This window comes from Anser anser (assembly GCF_964211835.1).
Source record: "Anser anser genome assembly, chromosome: Z".
In the NCBI taxonomy this organism is placed as follows: domain Eukaryota; kingdom Metazoa; phylum Chordata; class Aves; order Anseriformes; family Anatidae; genus Anser; species Anser anser.
Genome location: NC_139723.1, coordinates 17,945,442 through 17,968,454, shown reverse-complemented (window position 1 = coordinate 17,968,454; position 23,013 = coordinate 17,945,442). Strand labels below are relative to the sequence as shown.

Sequence of the window (23,013 nt, the reverse complement as noted above, 5' to 3'; positions counted from 1 at the left end):
CTGCGGCCGGCCAGACGGACAGACAGGCGGACAGAGCGCTCTGCCTGCGCCCATTCCTCGCGCTGACCTCTCGGAAAGCAACCGCCGGTCGGGTGTAACCGCTCCGGGACAGCCAGGATTTCATGCAAGGTTTTATTGTAAAAATAGTTAAATAGGGGTGAACGCACAGCTCGGGTCAGGTCCCCACACATCTGAGCTCGTGTTACAAGTGTGTTCCACTGCGAACCAGACGGAGCTTCTGGAATTACAACAAATAAAATCCTGTCTAACTGTAGGTTTAGACACTCATTACTGGAACCATTCAGTGAAAGCTACAGACGCAGCACAAGCCGTAGCACAGTGACCGCCCGGTACTACCATTCCTATGCATGCAGAGCAGTCGGCTTGGAAACAGCATTCCAGACAACTAAGCCTATGCTAACCAGAGGACAAACTAACGCTAGCTGAACGAGGCTGCAAGATTAACACTTAAATCATTTAATGGCCGGCCATTTTCATGAATGATCCTCTAGGCCTTTCTGCTTCAGCGGCGCACTCCTATCTGCTCTGCAGGGACGGTTCATTTTGCTCCTGCCTGCAGAGACTTCCTCTCGTTAGCCGCCTTCTGTTTCTGCTGCATGATTTCAGAGTCCCTGTAAAGAGAAAAACATTGGATTTCAGATACCTGCTCGCTACTTTTCTAACCAGTTTCCTCTAGCTTTTCTACAGCCCTTTACGTCAACCCCCTTTTGATAATGGGAAAATACTGGAATAAAACATCTCAGTTGGCCATTATCACACTCTTACCCTGGTCCTTTCATCAAGGTACGCAATGATTTAGAAAAGTTGCTTGATTAACAGACTGTATGTAATTCTTAGTTTTAGAAATAAAGGGTGCAATGAACCAAACATCTTCAAAAAAGTATTATTATACAGTATTCCACTGTTAGTATCATGCAAAAAGCTGCTCAAAAGAAATAAAAGCCTTTCCAGGTGTTGGAAGAAAAAAAATTGTTCAACAGCAGATGCAGTAAAACCTACGTCCAGGGTTTACACTTTGGCACATGAGTTGACCATGAAGCAAAGAAAAGTACTTAAATCCTGTTTCAGCTAAGACACTGGATTTTTCTCACTGATTTTTCCTCCCATTTTGCCCAACCATTTCAGTCAACTGTGCTAGATATCTCACCTCTGTTTTCTCTGAGAAGCAGACAAGCTATCTTCTTTCCTTTTCCCTTTGTGAATTTCCTGAGTCTTCTTCAGGTTCTTTTGGCGAGCAAGTTCACGCTGGTTCCCACCTAGCAGATACCATATAGTTTATATAGGTACTACCACTTTCTACATGCATTTTGTGTGTCTATTACAAAGGTGCTAATGTTTGGCTCTGCCTGTTAGCAATGGCAGTATCTTCTGTCATGGTCCCCCTATCGGGTGCACAGTGAGAGGCAAGACAGCCTATTATTTCTCACGCTTACACTCCTACAGGTCATGCTCAATGGATCACCAAAATCCATCTCAACATTCTTGCAAAATGTGCCTTTTTTCCAGGTGCACAATGCAGTTTCTCCAAAAAGACTGAAGGCAGACCATCCCATCAATGACCTGGGCAAAACGATGACAGCTACTCTTACAAAGAGGAGCCATCCTCCAGGAGCCTTGAACATGATTCCAGCATCCAACAGAGCTTACAAATTAACTTTGGACTGGAATTAACATCATTAAAATTAAGGCAGTCTGAGAGAGCTTATGAAACTTCCTCAAACTCTTCCCAAGGCCTTCTTAGGAAATCACAAAGCACATGGCTGTACATATTCAGAATCCAGACGTGTCTATCTGCTTTCAGTCTGACATGCTGTCGTGCAAAATCACTGATGTGTTTGATCAGATCCCATGGTCAAGCAGCCTGAACCTTTTAAATCGTGCTCATACTTACTAAATAGCAGCTGGGAGCCTTGCACAGATGTGTAGAAGAACACACTTCTGCTGATGCCACTTAGAGGATGACCAGTATAGGTAAGACAACGTCAGATCTGAGAACTTTATATTCTACTCCCCAAAACTGCTTAACACAGGATTAGTAATGCACACATACCCCAGAAACTCAGTTAGGACTATGAATTGCTAAGATTTGCCTTCCTCTAGCACCATGAAAGCAGAGAAGACCATTTAGTATACAAGCAGCTGTATGGATGTTTAATTTGTTTTTGCTGCATAGCAGCTCACCTGTACTTGGTACTAAGGCAGCCAGAGAGCTCCAGACCAAGGTTTAGTTTACAGAGTCTGCAACACAGAGCACCTTGCAAAAGAAAAGGGGTTCACAAAGCTGAATACAGACTCAGAACTACAGGTCCTCATCCAGACTCCTTGTTTAGAAAAAAAAGAATTTAGTACCTTCCCCAGAATAGGTGCATGTATATGCCTTTGCACAGGTGTCCTGGTTCCAGTTAGGACAGAGTTAATTTTCCCTCCTAGTAGCTGGTAGGGTGCTATGTTTTGGATTAGGATGAGAAGAGCGCTGATAACATGCTGATGTTTTAATTGTTGCAGAGCAGTGTTTACACCAGGCCAAGGACTTTTCGGCTTCTCGCTCTGTCCTGCCAGCGAGCAGGCTGGGGGTGCAGCAAGAGCTGGGAGGGGACAGACCCAGGACAGCTGACCCAAACTGGCCAAAGGGGTATTCCATACCATCTGACGTCATGCTAAACAATATATAGGGGTGGCTGGCCGGGGTGGGGGGCCAGCTGCTCGGGGATAGGCTGGGCATCGGTCAGCGGGTGGTGAGCAATTGCATTGTGCATCACTTGTTTTCTTACACATTATTATTATTAATACTATTATCATTATCACTATTATTATTATTGTTATTATTATATTCCTGTCTTAATAAACTGTCTCTATCTCAACTCACCGGCTTCACTTTCCCGTTTCTCTCCCCCATCCCAGAGAGGGAGGGGGGAGGGTGAGCGAACGGCTGTGTGGTGTTTAGCTGCCAGCCGGGTTAAACCACAACAGGGTTGACAACCCTAATGCTACGCACATGTGAGAGTACTTCCATGGTATTCAAGGAATTAGCATTCAGGCAAGTTCTTGCCATGGGCTTTTGTCCATAGCTTTCTTCCCTGTGCACCCTTCTTTGATTTCATTGTGAGCCAACATCTGTATTTTTAATCTTCTTAGTTTTATGAGTTCCCCTCCGCAGGCAATCCCTTAGCTTGCAGCAAGGGTAGAGCTAGCTGTTCTACCTACTTTACAGGTGATGGACTGTTAGCCCATTCAATTCATGACACTCAGATACTAACAAAGAGGTGACCTTGAATTATTTTTGCAGCACTCAAGCATGACCTTATCAAGCATTTGGTCTTACTTTCAACAGAAGTGAAAATATATATTTTACATATAAATGTACAAAAAACTGCACTCTACTGTTGCCAGTATAGAAGACGACTCTTCAAGGTACAGCAAGCTTCTCCTAGGACTACGAATACCCTGAAGTGGCTGGCCAGTTAGGCTTGCAATCCGTTTGATCTGACCGCATTCCTGAGGGTGTAACACCAAAACCAGCACAACTGCTGCTCGGAGCAGTTGCAACTCTCCATCCAAATACTGCAGGTCTTCCTTGCAATGCCCACGGCCATCCCAAGTACTAACCATTCTGCATTAGCTGACAATCTTTCCAACAATATCTGCTTACAGCAGTTGTAGACTAGACTGCCCGTCTCGCCCTCCAGGGCTGGTTCACTTCCTCAGTATTTCTTCTTGCCCTGCCTGCTTCTTCTGGACTCAAAGTGTCCCAGAATATGCTCAATGAAATCACTTGCACTCTTGAACAAACATGACCACAAGTTATTTTCCCATGCTCAAAAATGAAAGCTCTATCTCTGTAATTTCTGCCGTGACTCTTTTGAGTATCTCTCCACACTTAAGATACCTATGCTGTCTTTTGACCTCCAAGACAGAGATCTCTCTAAACATCATGTGCCTCTAATTTCAGGTATACAGAGGCAGTTTAGAATCAGGTCAAGAAAAAAAATAATTAAGCATCAGCCTGTTGATATAATCCACAGCTTTGTACTCACCCCATTTCTGAGCTGATGAAGGTACCTGCCATGCCAACAAGACAAATGCAAACCTACAAAAGCAGGGGCTCTGCGCATTCTTCACACCAGGTAAGAGGTGCTACAAGTCCAACTGAAAACAGCACATTACAACTGCTGCTTCCTGAGGGCTGCTCCTGCTTTGGAAGATGTACTTCACCTGTGACAGGACACCAGCTACTACCTTTTGCAAAGCCAAGGGAACTAACTCCTGCTCCCTCCTCCCCACCAGCATTAATGAGATCCTGTCCCTGATATTCTGCCATGTAGAACTGTTAGTAGTAGAGTTGATTAGAACTTGATGACTCATGAGCAGATGATACATTCCAGGCTATAAATGGTCCTTGGATTTTGTAGTGCTCAGGAAGTATGAGTATCATACAAGCAAGTTAGCAGCTATAAAACGGGTCTTCTGTAGTTCTTAAAGAAGCAAAGTATAGTCTTTTACCACAACAGAAAAGAGCTTAGAAGTCAAAACACACTGCTATAGACAAAATTCGTATAGCAGTCATCCTCCACCCTTAACCTTATACCTTTCTTTCCTCTCCAGGCAAATATCGTGCAGGGTGTCCACAGAACACATGTAAGACTGAAAGCTCAAGAACCAAGTTGAACGGCATCACTGAAAAGCTTGGCTGCTATTTCTGCAAAGCAAAGGAGAGCAGAGGGGAAGGTACAGCAGTATATTATACACACAGAGCATACAAACCCAAACTATTATTTGAAAAGAAGTATACCTGTATCTTCTCTGTTTCCAAGAAAATATTGCCTAGGACTGTTTGGCCCCAGCACTTTATCTGAGATGCTGTGTGAGAATCCCTAGCTCCACAGGACATGGTCCTGTTTGCTACATTGTGTAATATAAAACTAAATCTTCCATGAAATGTGGTCCTAACAAGAAGCCAATTCCACTCTCTGTAATGTGAAATTCAGGCGTTAACCACTACTTAAAGGCCAGTACATCCTTCCTGTTTATACCTATGCTCTAGCACCCTAGTCCCTGCCTGCCTCTGCAAGACATACAGCCTTGGTTCTGCCTGTCCCTGCTCTCCGATCTCCCAAGATCCATCTGTCCTTGAAGAGAAAGACAAGCAGAAGACATCTGTACAGCACTGGAACAAGCAGCAATCATCTTTACTGGAAGGAGGTCAAAGAGAATGGCTGTAAGGATTGACTACTGAGGTCACGATCCCTGGAGTACTTTCTGAGCAGCAAAGGATTTAATCACAAGTCAGAACTTCCTGCTGAATAAAACTGCAACCACGTCCCCAAAATAGAACACTGAAGTAAACAGTGGGAGACAAGGGCCAAAAAAGAGTTCTCCAATTCATCTCGCCATCAACACCTTCACAGATCTATTTTGTTTCCAGGTATTTGCACTGGTTCTATCTCACGGTGCAACAATTACCATGAATTCACGAATTCGGAGGCACAATTACTAATAAATCATCTAATCTTATTCTATTTTACTGTGTGACTACTTGAAGTCAGAATGAGATCCACGTGACCGATATGACAGCTCTGAACTGTAAACATATACTACAGCAAAGACTGAACAGCGCAGTGGCATACCACAACTGCTACACCTCTAGCATTTCAGCACTGTATTAAAGTAGGTCACAGAATGAAATGCAATCCCTGCGTTATAATTAGTTGTGGGACACTGTACCTCTCTTCAAAACTTAAGCTGTAGTTATCTTAGTATCACAAGAACAGGGAAAAAAAAATATCAAAAGCCATCAACCTGTTTCTTCAAATTCAAGGTCTGATCTGCACACGAACCGTTTATGATCCAGTCCTTTGTGCTTCCAGCAGTACAGTGTATTTGAAGCTGCGTTTTTTTTTTTTTTATCAAGTCCAAACCTAAAAACACCTCCTTAATTAACCACGGGCAGTTTCAGGGTTGCCAAGCATAAGAGCCACAACACCTATTAGGTAAGCAGGAGTATTCTAGGTTTGGTTCACAGCTCTCCACTGTTTTTAGAGTAGATCCATCCACGTTAGTTTTGATCGGCACCCTAATGCCAAATAAACCGACGTGCTACTAATTATTTGCAACCGTGCAGAAGCCCTTTATTTACATCCTGGCTGACTGCCAGCCCTGAAACCGAGCGTTTCTGTCCGAGCGCGCTGCCCTCCTCCCTCCCTGCCGGCCGCTCTGTGAGGGACGGACCCAGCTCCCCGCGGCCGCCCGTGGGCGCCGCACAACCGCTGGGCCGCCCCCGGCTCCCGGCGCAGCCGTTCCCCGCCGGCCTGATGAAACCCGAAGCCCCGCCGCCCGCACCGCTCCGTGACAGGACCCCCCCCCCCGCACTCACGAGTCATGGCGAAACACTGGAGCCGCGCAGCACCGACGCCCCCACCCACCCCCACCGGCTGCCAGAACCTTCTAACAGCCCGCCCGCCGCGCGCTCCCCTTATAACGCCTCGCCCGCATTACGTCACGCGCTGCCGGAGGGTGTGGCCTACGGCGGCGTCGCGCGCCGATGACGCGCGCGGCGCGGCGGCGGCGGAGGGCGCTATGCCGTGAGCGTGACGGGCTCGCGTTCTCCGCGGCCCGTTGACGACGCCTGAGCGGAGCCTGTGCGCCGCCGCCGCCATGTTCCGCCGGGCCCGGCTGAGCGTGCGGCCCAACGTGCGGCCCGGCGGCAGGGAGCCGCAGGGGTGCCCCGCCGCCTCCGGGGCCGAGCCGCCGCCGCCTCCTCCTCCTCCAGCCGGGAGCCGTGACGAGGGGTGAGTGCCGGGCGGGGGGGCTTTATGGCTTTGCCCCCCGGCTTCTTCAGTGTTTTAAGGGCTTTTTGTTGCGGTGGAAATACGCGGCGGGGTGGTGGCTGGCTCTTCAGGACCACAGCCTAGTGGTTGCCCTTCAGAACAGCCTCCTCACTTCCTTTAGCTGGCTGCGTTTCCATGAATACCTGCGTTTTTTTTTCGTTAAAACGCCCTTCGTGGTATTACACGGAGTCATCTTACAATCTGTCTCCTTTGACCAGAAATTCAGGTGTCAAGCCACTGTGTCGCAGCGTGCCTGCAGCAAAGCCGTGCTGCCTTTTATCCAACTTATTTCTTGTATACTTAAAGCCATTTCACAGCATGTCATGACGGTGTTCTTTCAACATTAGCTTATAAAATGTATCAGTTACAGAGATGAGATTAGTGGATCTCTGGTTAGGCAGAACTTATTCCTGAAATGAAGGTGCAGTTCGTTTTGAAGTTGCCGTTTTTTGGTTATGCGGCAGAGCTGCTGATTCAGCAGATTTACCTTTTTTTTCTTCTTGTAGTTTAATGGGTGTGTTAGCATGATGTAATTTTCAAAACTAGACGCTAATGCTCTTCTGAAGTGGAAAATATTCTAAGAAATCCATTCTCATGACTTGAAAAAGTAGACCTTTACCATATAAGTAGCAGGCTTATGGCTAACAGTAAATGCAGCAAATATCCATGCAAGCAAATCCACAAATCTGGATCCTGCTGTCTTAAAGAAAAACTAGAGCAGTTACATTAACCTTCCACTACCTGTAGTGGAGGTTATTTCAGATGTACTGTAACACCTCCAGTTTGTTAACCAAGTGAAATGCACGGAGTGGGGAAGAGGCCTAGGAAAGAGCTTCTTCAGCAATGTGCGGGTTTGGGAAGTGATGTGCTTACAGGAAGATTCATAAGGACCACTCGTATGGTGGTTTCTGGAGTGCAGGTGGAGGTAGAAAGAAGCATCTGCCTGTAAGTTCTGGGAGACTAAGGGGAACTGAACTCTTAGTCCTGGCAGCAGGTAGTAGGGGCACAGGTGAGAGTTTCTCCCTTTTGCCCCCATATGCTCACCCCTGAATTCCATGGAATTCATAAAGCTTCAGTATGGTTTTGAAGGCCTGTACTAACCAAACAGGAGAGAGTAGGCCAAGGGATTTATTACAGTGTAAGCAGTAGTAGCTTCTTGGAGGGCTGTCTCGTTGCATTTTAAAGATAGGCCGCCAGGGTGTTTCAGAAGATTCAGGAAGAGTGGATATGAGGGAAGGCAATTTGATTTATTGAGTGCAGTAAGTGGTAGAATACAGCACAGCATGGTTTTGTGTGGTCTGCAGAAAAAACCATGGCAAATGTGAGCGTCTTACCTGTCCAGTCTAAAGCATTTCTTCATAGCTTTTCAAACTGTATCTGTGCTGTTAGTTCCTTTGATTTGTTTTAAATTCTGAACTGTTTTTGCTGATTATCAGGGAAGTGAAAATCCCCTGACCATAGGGTTATTACTTATCCTTTTTTAAAAAAGGTGTCTGCTAATGTTGATTAATTTTAGTAGGCTGCACACTCATTTCCCTGCAGTGGGATGGAAAGAGAATCAGAAAGGTAAAACTCATGGGTTGAGACAAAGACAGTTTAACAGGTAAAACAGACACTCTTCATGCAAGCAAAGCAAACCAAGGAATCCCTTTGCTGCTTCTCACTAGCCTGCAGGTGTTCAGCCACTCCCAGGAGAGCAGGGCCCGTCACGTGGAATGGTTCCTTGGGTAGACAAAGGCCATTGCTCCACATGTACCCCTTCCTCCTCCTTTCCGCCAGTTTTATTGCTGACCATGATTCCACATGGCATGGGACATCCCCTTGGTCAGATTGGGCCAGCTGTCCTGGCTGTGACCCCTCTCCAGCTCCTGGTGTACCCCCAGCCTTCTCGCTGGCTCTTTGTAAGCACCGCTCTGCCACAGCTGAGACATTGGTGTATTATCAATGGTATTTTCACCACAAATCCCACAGACAGCACCAAATGAGTCTGTATGAGGAAAGCTATCTCTATCCCAGCCAACACCAGTACAGCTAAATTTAACTGTCCAAAATGTAGCGTGGTACTCCAGGAAGACTATATAAGCTACAGGTAGTGCTGAGAAGATAAACAAAAAACTACTTTCCACTGTCTCTTGCTGTACCAAAAACAGAGAATATTGAATGGAGGTTGCAAGGATCTCTTTCAAAACACAGATAAGCAGCATGTAGTGAAGTTGCTCAACGCCTTGTTGAAGGATATTGTATGCACTAAAAATGTGTATAAACTCACAGCATGGGCCATTGATACAGAAAAGTCTGCTGAGGCTGTTAAATAAGACATCATCTGTAGCCTATGTCTGTTCCACAGAGTAGCTAGAGAGGTTTTGGAAAAATTTCACTGTATATTTTTGCTTTTCTTCCTATTCTTTCAAAGGCATTTGCTTCTGAGTATTTTTGGAGATGGTAAGTAAACCATAGGTGTGGTCATCCTTATGTACAGAAACAAGGCATAGTTCCAATGTGAAATTAAAAAGGTCTTTATGACTCAGTTGTAATTCTGCTGTAGTTTTACTGTCAGCAGCAGCCAGGGAGTCAAATACTGGAGCTGTTTCCAAGATTTTGGAAGATGATCATGGTTTTAGCAGTTTTGCAACTTTGTGAATTATTTCTGTGTCAAGGATGGAAACAATACTTAAATAAGAAAGCTTCCCAGGGAAGCTGGAAGTTTTTGTCCCCAAAAGCCCAGTTTTGAGGTGTTCGTTGGAACAACAGCCGGTTTCACAGCAGCGGGCTTTTTTTTTTTTTTTTAAATCACAGTTCAGATTTTATCTAATTACAAGTGTATAAGAGGATGGCTCAGGTTGGTTGTGATGAAAAATCGTAAAACTACTTGTTGCATATGCCTTTACTAAAATGTTCTTGATGTGTAACACAGTATGTAGGGTATTCTTTACAAAGCTTTACTGACTTTATTGTACCATGATGTTTGGTATTCTTAGTTGAAAGTAGAGAGCTTTCCAAAAAGAGGGCAAAAAAGGAACGTGTGAGTTTAACATTGCTGGTAAACCAACTTGTAGAGTGCTAATACTTAATATTAGAAAATAATATACCAGTTTTTTATCTGGTTAGTTTGAGTGCCAGGTGTAGGTTGGTTCAATTGTGACTTGTTGTATATATCTTTAATTTTCTGTAGTACTACATTCGTACTGAGTGAAACGTGTATCTTGATAGTAAGTGTTCTGAATTTGTCACTGAGAAGTATTTCAGAATGTTTTCTCTTAAATTTTCCAGTGATGACAAGGCTGATAGCTCAAATGATGCTGGAGAAACTAGTAAACCTACAGAGATGCCTACACAGAGAAGAAAACGGATTTCCACTATGCCAAATCTTGTCAAACCCAGAGCTGGGCCTTCATCTGTTCAGCGTTCTGCATCAAAACCACAGAGGCGAGCATCTCAGGCTCCTGATGGCAGTGCTTCACTTCAGAAGGATTCTTCTGCATCAGAAAAGAGTAATAGTGAATGCTCTTTAAAATCTCCCATACTGCCTGAAAAGAAAACGCCTGTGCCACAAGTGCCACAGTTTTCACCACTAAAAAAGTCTGTAAATAAAGAACAAACTGTCAGTGTAGCTGCTCAAAAAAATGATGATACCTTGCCGAAGAACCTACCCTCTCCACTCAAGGAGAGACCAACACAGGAAACGTCAGTGACAAAGGAGGAAAAGTTACCTACGAAACCTGCTCCTGCAAAAGAGAAACGAATGTGTTCTGACCGTGAAAGGATCCTCAAAGCTCAGAGGTTGAGGGAAATGCTTAGAGAAGAGCTGAAGAAAGAGCGGATGGTAGGTCTCTGCCTTGAGCAGTGCTGGTTTGTGAAGCACAGAGAAAGATTTGATTCATCGAACATTGTCACTGCTGCTTTGCTGTAGTGTTTTCCGACAATGATCATCACCTTCTTACTGCTAATAGTTTGTGATGTCTCATAATCTGGTAGGGGGTTAGTTTTTAAGCAGTAACAGCACTTCCCTCATAATACATATTTCATGAGAAACAATGTATCTTTCCTTGTAATTAGACTTGCAACCTTCTTTAACTTGAGGCCTGCTTTGTAGTAGGCACTTTTCCAGTCTTCACAGCTGATAATACCCTGGTAGTTTGTAAGAAGCTTGGGATATGTGGCATCTTGCATTATTTTAGACTTGTTTATTGACTGAGTTCTGTGACTTTATCTCTGCTGACTGTTGAATCTCTTTGAGAGGACAAATCACTTAGAGGTGACAGACATTTGTCCTCTCTGACAAATGTACACTCTTAAGATAAATTTTTAAGTTGAGTGTAAAAATAAAAGAGCACCACAAACAGCAACACCAAAACACCACCCCAACAACAACAAAAAAAACAACAATTTTCATCTGAATGCTACTTAATAAACAAAAATATTAATTTGTGTAAAATAAATTCAGCCTGGAAATACTTTCTGTTTTGCTTTTATATAGAAACAGTTGAAACACAGGCCTCCAATTATCGAAGGGCGTTCTCCACCAGATCGCTCTAAAATGACCATGAGAGACTTGATATACTATCTGCCAGAAAACAACCCTATGAAGTAAGTATGACTTTTTCTTCCTCCTTAGGTTAAGTAATCTTTCTTTTTCTATCATTTTAATGATTGTGGAAAGGAGAATTCTCAAATCAATTAGCACAGATGCAGTATTGTTGCAATGGCAATAAAAGTTTCCATACATCTTTTCACATCTGTTCAGTCCTTGTACAGAAATGGGAAAGGAGGTTAGTGTACCTGTTGAAATATAAACAGACAAACCTTTCCCCACTGCTGATTTATCTCTGTACAAATGCAGAATTATAATAAGTTGCTTTTTTTTAGCTAGCTTCTGTTAAATTTCAATTTAGGGACTTTATGAGTCACTACCAAATCTAGGGGACTTGAGGAAACGAAGCATTTCTGCTTTCTGGCTGCTGAATTATAGAACATGCTGCAAGACCTAGGAGGTGTTTCTGTCCCATCTGGATGGATGTGGCTGTTGCTCTTCCTGAACAACAATCACAAACATACGTGCGGTTATTCAAGTCCTGTTCTTCCTTTCTGGTTGATCAGAAGTTAGCTCGTGAAATGCAAATGCACACAGACTTTCTAGGTTCATGAGCACACCTATGTTCATGGATCCCTTGAATTCAGTACAGCTTCAAAGCCTCGTATCATGTCTGAAACATCCCCTCATCCCCCAGGCAGTACACGCATTTCTGACATCCTGGCTTGTTCAGACTGATGTTTGTTGGTAGAACAGATCTACGTGCCCTCGCACTCATTTTACAAGTACCACTGCAATCGTGAATCTCTTGGATAAGTGTGAGCTCTGCCTTCCTAATGTCTGTGTCTGGACCCTGGGCCTTTATCAAGCTACTTGCTGGGTTAAGCAAGCTATGTGCATGTACACATAAACATGCTTGCAGGGTTAAATGGTTAATAAAAACAAAGCCTGGTCTCTGTAGTTGCTGGCACTTAGGTCTCTGTGCACAGTACCTCCAGCTGCTGACAGCTCAACCTACAGGCACTAAGATCTGTGGTGTCTCCAATAGCTGGCATGCAAACCTCACCTACCTGTGAGCCTGTCTGCCTGCTGGCACCTAGACCCACCAGCCCAGTGAAATGGGCATTTCTCTGATTGAGTTCTAGACCCTGTGTCACTCACAGAAAGTGAGATTATACATGGGGGGGAAAAATAATTATGAAAGGTTTGAAGTGGAAGGGATGTTTAAAGATCACCTAGTTCCAAGCCTCCTGCCCAGGGCAGGGACGCCTTCCGCTAGATCAGGCTCTCAAAAACCCTATCCAGCCTGACCTTGTACAGTTCCAGGGATGGGGCATCCACAGCTTCTCTGGGCAACCTATTCCAGTGCCTCACTACCCTCTGCGTGAAGAATTTCTTCCAAATATCTAATGTAAACCTACCCTCTTTTGGTTTAAAACCACTGCTCTTTGTCCTATTGCTACACTTCCTTACAAAGAGTCCCTCCCCAGCTTTCCTGTTGGCCCCCTTTAGGTACTGGAAGGCCTCTGTAGGGTCTCCCTGGAGCCTTCTCTTCCCCAGGCTGAACAATCCCAACTCCCTCAGCCTGTTGTCACAGGAGAGGTGCTCCAGCCCTTTGATCATCCTCGTGGCCCTCCTCTTGACTTGTTCTAATACTTCTATGTCCTTCTTGTGCTGGGGGCCCCAGAGCTGAACGCAGCACTCCAGGCGTGGTCTCAGAAGAACAGCAGAGGGAGAGAATCACCTCCCTCCACCTGTTGGCCATGCTGCTTTTGATGCAGCCCAGGGTACAACTGGCTTTCTGAGCCGCAAGTGCATACTGCTGCCTCATGTTCAGTTTTTTGTCCACCAACACCCCCACTCCACAGTTCTGCTGTCAGTTCACTTATCACCGTATGTTCATATAAGTTCATATAATCCCACAACCACTTTCTGAATACAACAATAGGTTTTGGATAGTCCCCTCAAGCCTTCTCAAATATGTCACAAGATTCTTAATGATCACAAAATGTAGGTTGACCTTTAAAGCTATGCCTGAATAGTTCCTTTCATCAGTCAGTAGCAGACGAGTTTGAGGTTTATTATTGTCTGTTATCATCTGCTCATTAATGTTTGTGAGTCTTTTATTTAACACTTTCCTAGATTTTTTTTTTTTTTTACTTTTACACTGAGTAGTCCTTAACCAGCTAATGAAACGGATGCTCTTACTTTTCATATGTTCTTACGATGGATATATTCTTGTGCCTGGCAACCTAGCTGTTACATGCTATCTTAGCTTAATTCAGTTAATTCTTACAGCAGCATGTGCCTTGATGTTGTTGACTCTAGCAGTTTGGGATGGTGTGCAGATGGTGCAAGGAGAAGGAGCAGAATGTTAGATTTGGTAACCTGATGAAAAGTTAGGGAAAAGTATGACCACTTGACCTCCAAAGTACAGTGCTTACTGGAAGGATTAGTTCCACAAAAGAAGTGTCAGTGATTTTTCATACTCACAGAACTTGCTGGTCAGTGCAAAGTGGAGTTGTTAGTGTGTACTGCATTGTTTTACTATCAATCAGCTTTTGGTACTTCTGTCTCAGTGACTGATGGGCCACTATTCATCTTCAGTCTCTTGTGATAAGGCAGTCTGAACTTCTAATTAAAAAGCTAAGAACTAATGTTCACAAAGTGTTGATCTCTTACTATAGTTTCAAGGATTATAGCTTGAAATCTCTTGATTTGTTCTTCATCAATTTATGCTCATTAAAAGCAAAATTCATTAGGCAGTGATAATTGTTCAGTTAGACCAAGTCCAGATGTGGTACAAAGACATGAAAATAAGAAAGTTTTATGTTTCTTTGTCCATTATTCAGTGAAAGTGGGTTTAGGGGAGCGAAACTGAAGTGTACTTGTACAATCTTTCATCTCTAATTTTTTAAAAAATTCTAGGTCTTCATTGGTAGAAGAAAAGAAAACAGAAAAAAATTCTTCACAGTGTCAAATGAAAGAGTAAGTCTTGGTGACAGAGGTACTTAGAGTAAAAAAAACATTCTGATATTGGGTACGAACATGTTTAAATGTAGTAACGTTAGCAATGTAGGTCTTTGTTTACTGTTTCAGTATCGTAGCCCTTATTTAAAATAAACTGTAATTTGGGAGGGGAGGGTAGTGAAAGCATTTTGCTTTTCATTTTTATGGTTTTGGACTTACTCATTTTACAACAGAATGAAAAGCAGATTCCAGAATCTGTATTGACTGACTTGCTTATAGGTTACATTGCTGAGTGGTTAAGCTGTTAAACATCTGGCATACAGAGCAGCAAATTAGAATGCTGACAAAAGTAACCTTTTTGCTTGGTCTTTTAAAATTGTAGACAGGAAGAGAAAAATACTCCTGATCGTGAAGAGGAAGATGAGGAGGAAGAGGCAGAGAATGGGGAGGACAGTCAGGATGGTCCGCTTCTAGTTCCTCGTGTGAAAGTAGCAGAAGATGGTTCAATTATTCTGGATGAAGAAAGGTAAATTCTCTGCTTGACTCGTGGACAATATATGCTAGATTGCTACTTTGTTTGTAAATAGAACAGTTATTTTGGATAGGAAGAAACATGAATGTATTAATATGATGAGAGTTGAGCTATCCTAATTAAGAAAATAGTGCAAATATGTGTCAAAATATGAGTAACGATTATCTTATTATGTATCTTATTATCTTATTATGTCTTAGTAGTGGCAAAATATCTCTCAGAAACGTGGTTTTAGAGAAGGATAGAAAGGAGGGTACCATGCTTTGTTACAGGGAACACTGAGAATTTGTCAGACTTCCAGATGTGTCCTATCTAGTTCACTTCTTTGATTCTCACAGTTTCAATAATCTGCTCATTGTTGTTCAGTTGTCAATATGATTTGCTCCAGCTTTATATCTTTCATGTTGCTGCTCTGTTCAGCTGTCAGTGCTTTCAGTAACTTTGCTTAGAATATGACTTTTAAAAGTATTAGGCTACCAAATTACTGAGTTCTCAAAATGCATTATTACCATGAGATTTAGGCCATGATGTAAAAGAATTTGGAGAGGCCATTGTGTGGTTTTTCAAAATAAATTCTTGGATGTTAAAAAGACAGTCTTTTTTGGTAGGTGTTTTAATTTTCTGTTTGTACTAACTCTTATAAAAATGGAAAAAAGCAAATTTATAAATGCCAACTATATGTCTTGCTAGTGATATTGTCATATAAGTCTCTTTCTGTGTTTGCTTTTCCAGTTTAACAGTAGAAGTTCTAAGAACTAAAGGTCCTTGTGTTGTAGAAGAAAATGATCCTATCTTTGAGCGTGGCTCTACAACTACGTATTCCAGCTTCAGGAAAAGTTTTTACACCAAACCATGGTCAAATAAAGGTGAGAATACTTTTGGTTTCATGTTTTGAGTGTACAGAAAAAAAATACCTGTTTCTGCCAATGCTTTATATCTGATGCATTTTATTCCCAATGAAGTTGATGGATCTGCTTAAGTGTGACATGGTCTCAACCCAGGAATTCTTTGCAGCAAGCAGAGCTCTGATGTTTGCTATGAAAATAGGCTAATTTTTTAACAAAGTCCAGTGCCTTTTGTAGGGTACCCATAACTACTTCTGTCACGGATGTTTAGATGCTGTTGAAATGATAGCGTGCTTTATCAGATGTGTAATTTTGGATGAACTTGCCATCACTGTCAGTAATCTGAAAGTTATCTATCTATTTGTTTTAAGTTTTAAAATTGTTTTTAATTGTGTGTGTGTTTGTATGCATGACTATTTTATTTATTTGTTTTCTCCCAGAAACAGACATGTTCTTTTTAGCTATCAGCATGGTAGGAACAGACTTTTCCTTGATTGGACGATTGTTTCCTCACAGAGCCAGAGCAGAAATTAAGGTAAAGATTAAGGCACTTAAATCAACTGATTAAAAATGTGTTTTCACTTTTTTTGTTTCTCTTTTTCTGTTACTATGCTTCCTATCGGTATTGGTAATTTTAATGCTAATTGGCTCTGTAGCAGAGGTATTAATAAATGTTTCCAGGAGGTGATAAGAATCTCAAATACAATTGTTCTGAGTTGAATTCTGATCAGCATATCTAGTAAATCTAACATGTCTAGGCACAGTTTGTCTTGATTTTATTTTAATTGAAAAATGCTGATAAACATAGTGGATATTTGGTTAGGCTCTTTTGTGTTGCCTCTTTCTTGCTATCCAACTGGGAAAACCTTCTGTATTTCAAAGTTTGCCTAGACTGGAAGCAAGGACAAAGATGTTGAAAAGAATCAGAAACTATGGCTGATGATATGTATTGATGAAGGAAAACAAACTTTAGCTTTTATATGTAAAACTGAATAGCAAACTTATGTTCTGTCAGCGTCCTTGCAAGTTTTTTCAACTTTAGATTGTAGAAAATTCTGTTGCATTAAAGAAGTCTTACTTTGATCTGCTGTATTTTACAGTATCTTGTTGCATTTCTTGATTACTGAAAAGGACATTTTTTTTTTTTAGAACAAGTTCAAACGTGAGGAAAAAGCAAATGGATGGAGGATAGACAAAGCTTTCAGTAAGTAAAGGAAGCATACCCCACCCTACAGTGAGTCAGTTATGTGCTAGTCATCTTTCTTTAATGTCATTTTTGTGTTTTGCCGTGCTTGAATTAATTATATGACTAGATTATTGGTCATAGGTGAGTTTAGAAGCTGGGGAATATTAAATTTTTTTGAGAAGTATGGTTGACTGTAAAGATACTTATGTTTATTTTTTTTTTGTTTTTCTATATATCTGATATGTGAGATTAATATACCCTTTTCCGTATACATTCAGTTCATTATCCTAATTCATGGTAATTTTTAGCACAGTTACTAATTGTGAACTGCTTTGAGAATTTTTAAATGCTTTGTATGTTATCTGAATGAGATATATAAATCTTGAATCAGCATGTTAACATATTTCGTGATACTATGGTGAATACTGTGACCTTTTTACTGTCTGTTTTTTAAAACCAAGTTGCCGTAATCCTTAGTTTTTTCACCTCTAGTGCCTGGCCAGGTGATGCAGAAATTATTTTCAAAAGATTCTTTGTTTAAACATATATAACGTCTGTATTTTAGGCCATAACCTGTACTACTGAGCATTTTACAAAGTAAAAACTTGGAAAAATTCTCACCTTTAAATTTTTTTTGATTTCTTTCCTTTAATCTGATAGAAGAAAAGCGGCCCTTTGATTTTGAATTGTTTGCCCAGCTACTTGAGAAAGTCTTGGCAGATGAGGAAAAGAAGAAGCAAAAGACTGGTAGAAACCAGAAGCCAAAGGAAAAGAAGCCACCAAAGCCTCGTAAGAAGCCAAAAGGTATTTCAAAAGAGTTCTTGACAGCTCTTAAGAGCAGTGGTCAGTAATATGTTGCTAGCAGAAGTAAAATCATGTAGCGAATCTCTTCCTTTCCTGTTCTAGACAGAGTGAGAGAATCCTGGCTTCATAGTGTATTTATTTTTCAGATGTAGTTCATTAATGTGCAGGATGGTAATCATAGAATCATTTAGGCTGGAAAGGGCCTTCTAGATCCAACCTTCAGCCTGACCTTCCAAGTTGCATTACTAAACCAGGACCCTAAATGCCACGTTCACACCTCTTAAATACCTCCAGGGACAGGGGCTCTACCACTTCCTTAGGCAGCCCATTACAATGCTTTACCACCTTCTCAGTGGAGAAATTCTTCAGAATATCCAATCGAAACATCTCCTGGTGCAATTTGAGATTCGTTCCTCATGTCCTGCCTATCCTAGTAATAGGTAGCAGCCAATTTCCTAAGGTGCTTTTTCTTGAGGCAGGAATGTAAGACAACACTGAGATTAATGATTCACTGGTCTTGAAGTACTCTAATTCTAAAAGGAATATTCTACTTTAAGTTTATAAGAGTCTCTGCTAATAAATTTACTTTTAGAATCCTTGGGACAAAACCGTTTTTTGGCATGTTCTCTTACTTTTTAATTACATTTTTCTTACATTTTAAACCATTTTTAAAGATTCCGTTTTCCCAATACTTAGTTTAACTCCCAAGTCTGAATGATTCTTTTTTCCTCCCTCCAGGGAGTCTTGTAGAAATAGTTTTATTTCCTGGTCTGTTCAAAATTAATGACAAAGATTCAATTTTATTACTATTGATCATGATATAGTATCTTATTATTTCTGTAACTGTGAAAGATTCTTTCACAAATGTGCTTAAATGGAAAAATGGTTGTACTGACACCAGTTTACAAGTTCCGTGCTGATTCTGAGTTTCTTTTTGAATATTTTTTCCATAAAAACACATTTCTTTGTAAATAGTATTGTGGAACAAACAAAAGAACAACCCTTTTAAGGAGTATGCCAGCTAGGAAGCAACATTTCAGTTAAATTCTTAAAATTGATGCAGCTGTTTTTCCATAGCCTGGATTTCAGATTTGATTAAGTAAAATGTTCCACTGAAAAGGTCTTAAAGTTGTTTGTAGAAATTATGTTGATAAACTTTAATGGTAGCTTAAAGGTATTTTGTGGAAAGCGATATGAGAATGCTTTTCTACTTCTACTGCATTTTAACTTTCTTACTTAACAAGGGAACAAGTTAGTATACTAATAATAAAAATGATGGGAAAAGGTGTTTGGTGGTTGTCTGATGTTCTGCATAAATTGAAGATGATGACAAAATGTTCTAGAAAAGGGAGGAAGAATTTTGGAAATGCCTTAAAGCCAGAAGAGAGCTTATGAATTATTAACTAGATAATAATTAAAGTTTCTTATGTAAAACAGGAATTATTAATTACAGTATATCTGTTGATCAAAACTACGTTTTCCTGACATAATTTCTGTAACCATTATTATCCCTTTCTGCAGAGATACAAAAATTCTGCTTGGGAATAACAATATCTGTTTTTACTGGACTCAAAAATGAATATGTAACCTGGTAAAAATATAGGAACAAGAATATTTGTTAAGTGCATCCTTTATCGCCTTTATGCTAGTGGAAGTGTTGTCCCCTGTACAGAATGTGTTTTGTGTTTAGTGTTGAAGTAAATCTATGCTGAAGCGTTTCTGTTTTCTGGTAAGATATTGACACTGAAGTATGAATTCACAAGATGTTACTAGTGAGAATAACTTAAAATGTATGATTCCTAATATTCTACCAATGTATTAACTGGGAACCACATTGTCTCAGTAGCAAAAGCTGCCAGCACAGAAACTCTTGATGATCAAGATGATCTTCAAGAGGGCAGAATTTCTGATGCAGAAACAGAAGCAGATGCTGTGACAGCTGAGAAGGAAAATGAAGAATCCTTGGGCATTTCTGAAGAGGCTGAAGAACAGGTTGCATTAGAGCCAGCATTAGTGAAGAAGAGAAAAAAAAGGAAGAGAAAAGATGATCTTGAAGAGGAAGTGGACAATCCACCAGAACAGCTGGCTGTCCCTTCAAAAATTGAAGAGGAAAGGAAATCCTCTAAGAAAAGTAAGAGGCAAAAACACTTTAAATCTAGACACTAAATCTAGACTAAATATATTTTAGGTGACAACATTTTTCTTAAATCATAATAACTGGTAGTCATGCTCTGTTGGGATTTTTTTTGTCTTAAATTAACACTTGCTTCACAGTAGCTAGGATGCAAGAACTGAAATTCTTAAGCTGCTGCCCAGAATGTCCACATTTATTTAATTCTTATTTATTAGCAGGAAAAAAAATGGCATGCGATACAAGCACTGATGATCGTATTACCTGCAGAGAAGAATTGGACGCTGTTATTGAAGAAAAACAAGATGGTCCTCATGTTAAAGAGGAGGAGAGATTACAGTCCTGTTTACCAGTGGATGACATAACAGAGAGAGAAAGTGATCTCAGTTTATGCAGGTAATGTTTGTAGCGGAAAGCTTAGGAAAAATAAAAAGTGATTTGAAAGTTTTAGTTGTAATGTAGTTTTATTTTTTTGTAATACTTTTAATATTTGTTCTTACTGTCACATTAAGTAGCAGAGAATGGGCAGTTTTTTAGATTCTAAGGACTGTACTGGGTAAAGAGCTTTTAATTTACATGGTCAATGTATTCTCTACCCTGATGCACTGTTCTCGGAAAATAAATTTACATTAATACCAAAGTTCTATCTAAAACTCCTTTCATCATGGGGTGGGGAGGAATGGATGTTCACGAAGCCTGTTGGATTATCCTAACTTCTAATATTTCTCTCAAAACGCTGCTTGGTAATGTTGTTAGGTATTGTTACTGTACACCTGGATTTTTTTTTCCATTTTTGATATATATTTTTTGTTGTTGTGGGAGAGGAAGGCTGCTTGGATTTTAGTGCTGAACTTTGGCAGAGAGGCGGGCTTTTGTTTTGAATCTTGGGTATTCTTTTACTAGGAAAATAAACAACCACAACTTGTTTTGTTAAGCGTTGATATTAAAGCAGTAAATTGAAAAAGTCGTTATGAAGCTGTTGGTACTATGTGATCATTTTATATGCTCTGTAACTGCTCTGTATAGTCACACTGTGATTGTTTTGTTATTTTATACAGTTTCCCAGAAACTTTTATGTGCTTTAATTCCTCATTGGAAGTATATGAAAGAACAGTATTTGTCCTTGAGCTCAGCATAGTTACAGAAGATCAGGGAAAAAATCGTCTGCATACAGTGTTTATATCAGTAAAGTCTGTTTGTAAAACTATCTAGTCTAGAATACTCAGGTGAGATTTTAACATCTTGCATTGAAAAAGTACAAAAGTTGTTTTAAAGCTCACATCGTGGGAATATCACTACAATTTTTCAGATTCTCTGAAAAATGTAATTATTAAATATCAAAATTGCATACTGCTGTAAATATAAATTTTTATGTGGAATTTGATGTGTCTGTAAACAAAAATAGCTTTTTATCAGAGTACACTAATATTGTGGTTTTTATTGTGCTTTTATTGATTTCAGTTTTCAAGATAGCAGTGATGTTATACTTGCAACAGAATCTGCTCAGCTGGGAACTCTAAATATCCCAGATGATATATCACAGGAAATCCAGCTTTCAAAGTTGCCAGTTACAAGGATTAGAAATGAAGAAAGACAACCTGAAGAAACTAGAGAAACAATGGTATTTTTATTTTTGTGAAATTCTAACTTCTTAAAATCTTTGTCTTTCTTGTTCAAAGTGTTTATGTAATTCAAAGTTGCTTTTTGGTTGTGTTTTTTTTTTTTTTTTTTTGTCATGCTTTTACCATCAGGAGTGAAAAAAGCAACAAGCTTGAGAACAACACCAAAATCTAAATATTTTCAGTGTTGTTAGCTTTAATGGGCTGTTAATACTAAACTCGTTCAGAGAGTATACTGCTCATGCCTGCCTTACCTTGCAGACAATTAAAAAAGCTGAACGTTTTGTTTATTCAAAATTAAAGTAGTACAACATCAAAAGTAATGATGTATTTCTTTAGAGCAAGTTTCCATTGGTCTATGCTTACTAGCGGAACATTGGCAGCTGAGCAGGATGATCATTGCATTGTTCGTGCTGCCTCAGAATGGAAACTTGTCTAAACTTTCACCTGCTGGTACTGGCTGGTTTGAGGTGTTCCAGAAAAGATAAAAAACTGGACCAAAATTAAGTGGTCTTTCTTCAGGTATATTCTAATCAGTTCCATCCGTTTAGAAACTTCCTGAGACTGCATCAGACTTTTTTTCATAGCCTTTAGTGGGCTATCTACTCATGATTTATTTAGCAGCTTTTTTTGCATTTCCCTTTACATTTGTTGTCAACTGCATAGTACAGCTGAGACTTCCTTACTTTAATTATTCACTTAGTAAAAAAGCATACTCTTTGGATTGTTTTAAGCTTCATGCATGTAGCTTAATGCATTGCACTCTACATCCATTGTTATGTTACTGTTCATCATCTTCAAGCTATTCCTCTGTTATAAAATCATTTTTACATCCATTGTTATGTTACTGTTCATCATCTTCAAGCTATTCCTCTTTTATAAAATCATTTTTTTCCCTCTGTTCAGCATTATTTTTTTTCAAGCTGGAGAGTCTTAACCTTACACTTCTCCTTACGTAGAGACCATTCTGTGCCTCTGATAATCATTCTATCCTTGTACTGTTATGTTGGTTTTGGAATTTAATATACTGTTTGAAGACTTGTATTTGAGCAAATTAATCACTTTTTCTTTGTCTTTCTAGGACAAAGAACAGTCTTATGGCTAAACTTTACAGTGAGAGATTAGGAAATTTGAAGTATTAGTGTTTTCCTAAGGGCAAATCATAGATTAGAAACAAAATCATTTAGATTTTGTTTCCTAAAACAATGTCTTCATCGTAGTGGAAAACTAACTGCTTACAATCTGCACAAATAGTAAATACACATCGTTGGGAATGTTAGAACAATGCAATCTCCTGATACTAGTTGGAATGATATTTATAAAAATCAGTGAAGTGAACAGGGCAATTCTTTGTATACATCTGTCTATCATATGGTACATAGTAGCCAAAGTAGACAAGCTCAGCTCTCTGTCCAATTAATTATGCTGTTTGACATGAGAAAGGGTAAAAGTAAATGATTTTGAAAGATCCTGAATGTCAGTTCTAATTGTCTTGGCCTGCTGTGGTTGATTTTCTTTACAAGTAGTGTGAACAGAGATCTAAAATTAGA

General features: G+C 40.3%; 2 protein-coding genes across 9 annotated transcripts in view; one reads left to right on the top strand and one right to left on the bottom strand.

The window, feature by feature from the left end:
* Positions 1-118: 118 nt before the first annotated feature.
* On the bottom strand, positions 119-6,493 carry SERF1A (small EDRK-rich factor 1A). Of its 2 annotated transcripts, XM_083817283.1 has the most exons (5): positions 6,392-6,490; positions 4,607-4,717; positions 1,913-1,971; positions 1,169-1,277; positions 119-632 (listed from the first exon to the last, which is right to left on the bottom strand). In XM_083817283.1, exons 2-5 carry the CDS (start codon positions 4,654-4,656, stop codon positions 560-562), a joined length of 291 nt encoding a protein of 96 aa, XP_083673409.1. In that variant the 5' UTR covers positions 4,657-4,717; positions 6,392-6,490; the 3' UTR covers positions 119-559. The 2 variants fall into 2 exon arrangements, with proteins under 2 accessions (XP_083673409.1, XP_083673410.1); XM_083817284.1 differs by lacking the exons at positions 1,913-1,971; positions 4,607-4,717 and having other exon boundaries at positions 6,392-6,493.
* Positions 6,494-6,526: 33 nt separating this feature from the next.
* The window catches only part of BDP1 (BDP1 general transcription factor IIIB subunit), a 55,775-nt gene continuing 39,288 nt past the window's right edge, over positions 6,527-23,013 (top strand). For 5 of the 7 annotated variants that reach the window (XR_014576633.1, XM_083817266.1, XM_083817268.1 and 2 more), the window contains exons 1-12: positions 6,527-6,806; positions 10,116-10,668; positions 11,323-11,432; positions 14,305-14,364; positions 14,729-14,872; positions 15,611-15,744; positions 16,164-16,258; positions 16,873-16,927; positions 17,570-17,713; positions 19,557-19,844; positions 20,063-20,240; positions 21,306-21,465. Coding sequence is in view for 6 of the 7 variants with exons in the window: in XM_083817266.1 (XP_083673392.1) it covers positions 6,673-6,806; positions 10,116-10,668; positions 11,323-11,432; positions 14,305-14,364; positions 14,729-14,872; positions 15,611-15,744; positions 16,164-16,258; positions 16,873-16,927; positions 17,570-17,713; positions 19,557-19,844; positions 20,063-20,240; positions 21,306-21,465 (2,055 nt within the window). In the remaining variant the exon portion in view is untranslated. The remainder of the gene's footprint in view (positions 6,807-10,115; positions 10,669-11,322; positions 11,433-14,304; positions 14,365-14,728; positions 14,873-15,610; positions 15,745-16,163; positions 16,259-16,872; positions 16,928-17,569; positions 17,714-19,556; positions 19,845-20,062; positions 20,241-21,305; positions 21,466-23,013) is intronic. The other 2 variants (XM_083817265.1, XM_083817267.1) reach the window with 2 other exon arrangements.

Coding starts and splice junctions, on each gene's coding strand:
- SERF1A (XM_083817283.1), bottom strand. CDS start 4,656: ATGTGTTCTGTGGACACCCTGCACGATATTTGCCTGGAGAGGAAAGAA. Junction 1,972..4,606: donor TGCCTGGAGAGGAAAGAAAG/GTATAAGGTTAA, acceptor TCATCCTCTAAG/TGGCATCAGCAGAAGTGTGT. Junction 633..1,168: donor GCTTCTCAGAGAAAACAGAG/GTGAGATATCTA, acceptor TTCTCTTTACAG/GGACTCTGAAATCATGCAGC.